This window comes from Anarrhichthys ocellatus, unplaced genomic scaffold, assembly GCF_004355925.1.
Source record: "Anarrhichthys ocellatus isolate YVR2014 unplaced genomic scaffold, GSC_Weel_1.0 scaffold4, whole genome shotgun sequence".
Classification (NCBI taxonomy): Eukaryota; Metazoa; Chordata; class Actinopteri; order Perciformes; family Anarhichadidae; genus Anarrhichthys; species Anarrhichthys ocellatus.
In genome coordinates, this window is record NW_022280034.1 from 1,677,588 (window position 1) to 1,685,068 (window position 7,481).

At 43.0% G+C, this 7,481-nt stretch overlaps 1 protein-coding gene across 1 annotated transcript in view; it reads left to right on the plus strand.

Moving 5' to 3' along the window:
• LOC116381110 (uncharacterized) overlaps positions 1-7,481 on the plus strand; it is a 65,861-nt gene that overhangs the window by 22,187 nt on the left and 36,193 nt on the right. Inside the window, exons 6-10 of the mRNA XM_031842951.1 lie at positions 2,871-3,065; positions 4,322-4,402; positions 5,410-5,522; positions 5,908-5,966; positions 6,690-6,779. Coding sequence (XP_031698811.1) covers positions 2,871-3,065; positions 4,322-4,402; positions 5,410-5,522; positions 5,908-5,966; positions 6,690-6,779 — 538 coding nt within the window. The remainder of the gene's footprint in view (positions 1-2,870; positions 3,066-4,321; positions 4,403-5,409; positions 5,523-5,907; positions 5,967-6,689; positions 6,780-7,481) is intronic.

Below are 7,481 nucleotides of genomic sequence, written 5' to 3' on the forward strand. Positions count from 1 at the left end.
GAGGGAGAGAGAGAGAGAGGGAGGGAGAGAGAGAGGGAGAGAGGGAGGGAGAGAGGGAGGGAGAGAGGGAGAGAGAGAGGGAACAGAAACAACAGCAAACAGACTCAGAAGGAAAAAAGAAAGACAGAGAAGGATCAGCATTGCAGGACAAACAGCTCTTTTACTTTTATTTTGGGGGGTGTGTGGGTGAGGGGGGGGAGGATCCTGTGAGGATCAAATGACAGCAAACAGAGAGGGAGAGTGAGAGAAAGAAAAAGTAGACCCATGAAGTCTCAGTTTGACTCAACAAAACCCAAGCAGAGGAATGTCAGAGTCTGCGGGCCTCCGGGGAGAGACTACAGGTATTCCTCGATGGCGGTGATGCGTTCAGGTTACGAGGCCGGGGTTAGAGGGGGGGTCAGCCGGGCGAGTGGTCCGAGGCGAGGTGGCGGTCACGGGACGGCGATGAGGGCGCCGTCTGTCTTCTGCTGTCACGGTTCAGCTGCAGGAGGCGGCGAGGAGAGGTATATGTCGATCAGGCGGTCCTGCCACAGGTAGGTCCCCATACCTACAGGAACCTGACTCACCTGTCTGTGTGTAGAGGATTTAAATACAGAATTTAGACAAAAGGGAAAATTCAAACATGTCTTTGTGAGTGACAGGAGACGTGCAAATTATATTTGCAAGTCTGTTCACGTCGGTTTTAAAACGGTGTTGATGGATCGTCTCCCAGAGGTTTCTGTGTTAAAGCTCCAGTACGGAGATCTACACTTAAAGTTTGTGTTTTTGCTTTGCACACAGTTAAATTGTTTAAAAACATGGCTATAACGACTGGCAATGTTGTTTGGTACAGACTGAAATATCTCAACAACTATGACATGTACACACATTCATGGTCCCCAGAGGAGCCAAGTGACCTTTGTGATCCCTCTAGCACCTCTATGATGTTGGCATTTCTGTATTTGTATGACACGTGTCAGCAGCAATGGGATAAACTGTTATGAAGTTTGGGAGAGATGTTCATGGTCCCCAGATGACTTTTCCACTAGCATCACCAGCAGGTTCACATTTATGTTTTTAGAGTGATCTACTTCAACTATTGGATGGATTGCCATGACATTTGGCAGACACATTCATGTCCCTTGCAGCATGAACTGTGAGAACTTTGGTGATCCACTGACTTTTCATCTAGCGCCACCAGCAGGTCAAACTTTTAATTTGTCCAATACATAAAACTAAAGACATTCCTGTCAGCCTCAGCTGTTCTTTGTGCTAATTAGCAGCATGCTAACACACTAAAGTAGTGAACATTATACCTGCTAAAACGTCAGCATGTCAGCATTTTTTGCATCCAGCTCAAAGCTGTGCTGAGCCTAAGTACAGCCTCAGAGACCTGTAGTTCCCGTTCTTCTGTGTACTTTGTGAAACCAAAGTGGACCATTGCACCCTCGTAGCGTTCATACCCAATCAGCTTTTGTTATTAATTACTGTTTGCTCTGGTGTGATTTGGCCTGACTCATTTACAGTGCAAGGATGTGTAAGTGTGGGAAGCTTCAGCCCTGGGACTACTGTGGGTTTTTCTTGGCTTGTCCCAAACGCTGAGGAATCCAAATGAGAGCTCTGCTTGTTCGGGAAGTGTTTTTCTTGCTTTCTGGAATAAAACCCTCAGCTGTTGAACTGTCATTGTTGTTCTCTCATCCCGGCTGGCGTGACCAGAATTGTCACCCAGCTCTCGACAGCATCAATGAAGGTCAGCATCACGTCGAATTCCAAGCAACTGAACTCAGAGACCTTCAGCTCACTAATCAAGAAGCCAGAAAAGTAGTTCCTCTTTCAGCTCAGCGTGACATAACGTGCTTAAAATATTATCACGGGGTAATTCAGATGTAATAAGTTTTGCATTTCTGAACTGGTTTAAGCTTTGAAGGAGCTTAATTAGAGAAGAGATAACAGGGAAGCTGGTAAACGAGGAGATTTGTGACGTGTGTAATCATGCCAAATGTTGTTTGATCAGAAAATGATTTGCATGCCGTCTGTTATACTTGTTAGTGAATTAATGTAAAATATGGGATTTGTTTACTGCTGCGTATTTTCTGCTCTCTTTGTTATCCATCGCTCCCTCCATGGCTCTAAATCCTCTTATATCATCATGCATATATATATACATATATATTTAATATATTGTATTCTTTTAAGCTACTTTCTCTTACTCTTTTCATCTCCCCCTTGTGTATTTTTCTTCTTGTTTTAAAACCTCTTGTGCAGCTAAAAACTCTGATTTAACATCAGCGCTGCACAGATCAGATATTAGTATTCAATTATTGATATAGCAGAGTTATTAGTTTTATTATTATATCTCCATCATTCTTTGTTCCTCTTGTGTCCCCTTTCGCTCTCTTTCCTTTTCAATTATTTACAAATCAATGTTATTTGTCCCGCTTTCAACTCCTTGAACCAAAACCTTTTTTAATTTCCCATCTTTCGCATCATTTCCATATCATATTTTGTCCATCTATATCACAATCAGAATCAGCTTTATTGGCCATGTGTGTGTACGCATACATGGAATTTGACCGGTTTCCACGTTGCTCTCAACGTACACATGTGGAATATACAAATAAACAAGAAAAATATGAAAACAAGGACGTTAAAGACAACAAAGTAGAACAGAGAAACTAAGCATAAACATTTAATAAGTACAGTATAAATATACATCGAAGAATATATATGAACACAAACAACAACAACAATGACAATGACAATGGATTTGGGATATTGGTGCAAATGGAGGTGCAGTTTGTCTGATTAATTGTTCATGAGAGTGAATATTTGTGTCTCATCACGATCTCTGCCCTGTCTTCACCCCTCTGACCCCCTTCACACCCTCTCAGCAGGGACAAGGCCCGTCTGGCGACGGATTCGGAGCTGGACCAGGACCTCAGTGAGCGGCTGGGTCTGGACAGCAGCGACACCCTCACCAACGGCAGCCACCGGGCCGACGTGGCAGCGGCCAGACGGTTGGCCAAACGGCTCTTCAACTTGGACGGCTTCCGGAAGTCCGACGTGGCGCCCCACCTCAGCAAGAAGTGAGCTAGCTCTACAGGCGGTGTTATTTCAGGCTGTCTGAAAACCTCAAAAATGTGCTGGTTAAATGTGTAAACATGAAACAGGCGATTGCGACTATTGTGGGCAAGAGGAAACAATAGAACACGTTGTTGTGCAACGTCAGAAACATGAGCGGGAAAGAGGGCAGCTGATTGGAGTCCTCGGCAAGATGGAGGTACGCTTTGATGTAGTGGATATTCTGCAAAAGAACTCAAAAGGTGAATGTTATCAAGTATCATTTCAATATCTGACTCCTCTTGTTACAAATACAAGTCAGGTTGTTCTGACGTCTATTAGAAAATGACCCTAACTCTCCCCTGATTTACTACCCATTATATACAGTCTATAGGCAGAGTGTAGAGAGTTTAGAAACTCTTGAATGTTATTCTCTCCTTCCTCTTCAGGCCTAAGACAGATCCTACTCTACTCCTCAGCTCTACTTACTTCCAGAAATCCTGTTTATCAGTTCGATTAAATTCCTCTTGAAGGTCCTCAAATGACATAAATGAGTGACGTCTGTCGAGGTCGTTGACAACACACATCCCTTTCTCATGGTTTATTGATAATAGTTCAACAACAACTACTTCTGCTACTAAATGTACTTTTACTACTATTACTACATCTACCATCAGTTATGTAATTATGAATAGTAATTACGAAAGTACTAATAAGGTATACGGCTCTCCTTTTGACCAACATAGTGATCATAACAGAACATCAGCTCAACAGTGAGGCCCAACAAAAGCAAGACCACCTAAAAAAAAACAGCACAATAGATGTATCAATTAAACCAATCAATACAACAAGAACAAACTAATGAATTGATTTAATTTAAGCAGTAAAAAGACGACGCTGCATAAAAGCAGGTCTGTAAAAAGAAGATGCCTTAACATGTTCTCCTTTCTGCTGCATCTTATGTTTATTTAATGAATGCTGTGTCTTGTACATTTACTGTACGCCGCTTCACGTTCTGCTGACTATGTCTTGTGTTTTACTACGTCTGCGTTCTTGCCCGTCGCTCTGTCAGCTGTGTGGGATGAAAGGGTTTCTGCACTTTGTGACACGTGCACCGCGGGAATCTCCTCCTTTGTTTTCTGGCCTCCGGTCTGAATCTCCAGAACAAACTGAGCCCAGAAAGCAGGCATTTGAAAGTGTGATGGACATGTTTTTGTTGTTTTTTCGATCGCTATGTTCAGTCCTTTACGTGTTCTTTTCTATCTTGTCTGTCTGTCCACAGTAACGACTTCACTCGTATGGTAGCAGAAGAGTATCTGAGCTTCTTCAACTTCACAGGCCTCTCTATTGACCAGGCATTGCGGTGAGAACACACAATAATGCAATAATGACATTTTAAATAGATATAATTACAAAATATAATAAATATGTTTCTAATGTGAAGTGAAGACAAGACGCCAGTTTGTGTATCATATAAAAAATCCCTAAATGTTTAGTGTATTTCAGGCAAATAACCAATCTCTGTTTGGAAGTTTAATTAAACAAAGAAAGCAGAAGCATCCTGCTCTCCTCTGTGAAACACTGCTCTCTAGAGGGCAGCGAGGATGCTGCATTCAGAATGACAGTTTCTACTCTGTCTACTGTAAGTAACCACATGTAGTCAGTGCACATTGTTTAACAGGTTAACGCTGTATCACATTGGTTTTATTTACTCAGATATTAGTTACACTGATCATCCTACACTCAACATGCTCACCTTCACATTCAAGTGGGGTAATACTGGAGCACTTAGCTTTAAACATCCTGCATTCAAAAATGTACTTAAGTAAAAGTACAGATATATCAGTAAAATGTACTTCAAGTTTTTCAATTAAAAGTACTCAATGTACTATGCAGACTATCTGCAGCATTACATATATTACTACCATTATGGCTGCTACTATTGCTGATGCATTTATAACATTGAGGCAAGTAGAGCTGGAGATAATTTTAACTGTTTCATATTTGCTTGATAGTTTATACTGTAAGAATGCATCATGTTTTATAGCTTGAAAGTACAGCTGTGAGATAAATGTAATGGAGTAAAAAGTAAAATATTTCCCCTGACATGTATTGAAGTAGAAGTATATAGTAGCATGAAATAGAAAGTACAACACTTGAATAAATGTACTGAGATAATTCCTATCGCTGGCAACTCGTAAAAATGATGATTAGTAATTAAAGAGTTATTTCATTTGATAGATTATTATGAAATAGATCTTAATCTTCTGTGGTCAGTTCAGTAGTTATTGTTCAGTGGACTGAAATGATTTCTCCTTGTGATCTCTACTGGATATGATCTCCTGACCGTCTCTGTGTTTGTGGCTGCAGGACGTTCCTCCGGCAGTTTGCCCTGATGGGGGAGACTCAGGAGAGGGAGAGGGTGCTGTCACACTTCTCTAAGCGGTACTTGGACTGCAACCCAAAAGCCATGCCGTCAGAGGGTGAGTGCTGCAGAGGAGTGTTTCTAATACCAGCAATAACAAAGAGAGAGTCTGTTCCTGGATATTTAGTACACCCAGCCGCCGATAGTGGCAATAATCAACATTTCACGATAACGATATATCAAATGACGACGTGAAAACAGTGTGACACTGTGATGGTGTCATCCTAGTGATGAATCTGTAGCTCCACTCGACTTTACGGAGCTTCACTGTGAGTTTCAGTCCAATATTTAACCGTCAGCTTCACTCTCACATACAGCAATGTAACGTGCACTGATATTTATTGCACAATGTGTTGACATATTGTATTATTATATTGTATTGTTTTATTTCTGCGTATGTCTCATTTAGCAGATGAAGCTAACTCACTGTGTTCATCCTGTAGATGCAGTTCACACTCTCACCTGCGCTCTGATGCTGCTGAACACCGATCTACACGGCCAGGTGAGTAACATCTGGTGACATACATGTGCACGTACATGTGTACATACATGTGTACATATATGCATGTGTATATAAACACGTGTGTGCATCCAAACAAATAAAACATGAAGTTTTAAAAGCTTCACTCTCCTCAGAAGCCCTTGTGATTCCCTCTCTAGTGTTGGGAATGTGAGCCTGATCAGCAGCAGATCTGCAGGTCTACTGCTGATCTCCTCACCATCGTAATGTGCTACTTTTATAGTCACAGCCTCCCTTTGGTAAATCTGGACCAGTGTTCTCAGTGATAGTGCAGCTCTGCTGCGGACGGATGATTGATTAAAGTGTCTGTAGAGGTGAGTGGACGGGGGATCAGCTTCTCCAGGAAAGTTTCAACAGATGTTAGCAGATACACTGTGAGTTTGATCTTTATTGTGACTGAGGTCATCATCACTACCAGCCTCAATGCTTTCATTAATCCAGTAATCATTCCTACGATGCCCATCATGATATTCCTGAGTCTAATACGGCGTCTTCAGATTGCTTGTTCATCCGACCGACATGAAGTTAAATTTAAAATCCTCACATTTGAGAAGCTTGAAGGTGCAAATGTCGTACATTATTACTTGGTTATCAAAATAGTTGCAGTCGTAGATACTAGTGATACGAAGCCTGAATTTCAGATCTACTGAGAATGAGGCAGCGATGGAGAAGGACCTGCACATTTCTATTTCTCTCTTTCTTCAGAACATCGGTAAAAGGATGTCGTGCACGCAGTTCATCGGCAACCTGGAAGGACTGAACGACGGCCAAGATTTTCACAAGGATCTGCTCAAAGTAAGCTCCAGTCTAAAATAGCACACACACACACACACACACGCACACACACACACGCTGCCGTGCACAGACACACATCTGAAAGGAGAGCGAGCAGACTGTGTGTGCCAGCGTTGTATTGTCCCTCCGATCTGTGCGACTGAGCCTGGCTGTCTGGTCTGCGCTCACTGCCAGCTGGAGTTGGCCTTCATCTCCAGAGGCCTCCAATCAGAGGCCGGCCCGGGCCCCGACAGTTCTTGGTTCACTCCATCTACGCGCGCAGGCTGGAAGACTTAAATTGTTACGTGATCCGGAGGCTGGGAGATGTAGCCGAACCCCCTCAGGGGCGATCTCCTGCGCCGACTTCGGCAGCATTAGATTAGGCTATTAGCTTTAACCCAGTTGAGTTGGGTCACGATAGATCTTGAGCCTTCAGACTCGGGGGTTCAGACCGAGGCCCCGGGGCCACGTGATGCTGCGAGATAACCCAATCAGCCGCTGATTAGTTTTGTCTGCAGAGAGGTCCGTCAACATGCCGCAGGGCCCCTGAGTTCACGTCAACAAGTTGTAATGGGGTTTTATAAAGCATGAGGGGGGAGAGAGAGAGAGAGAGAGAGAGAGAGAGAGAGAGAGAGAGAGGGAGGGAGAGAGAGAGAGAGAGAGAGAGAGAGAGAGAGAGAGAGAGAGAGAGAGAGAGAGAGAGAGAGAGAGAGAGAGAGAGAG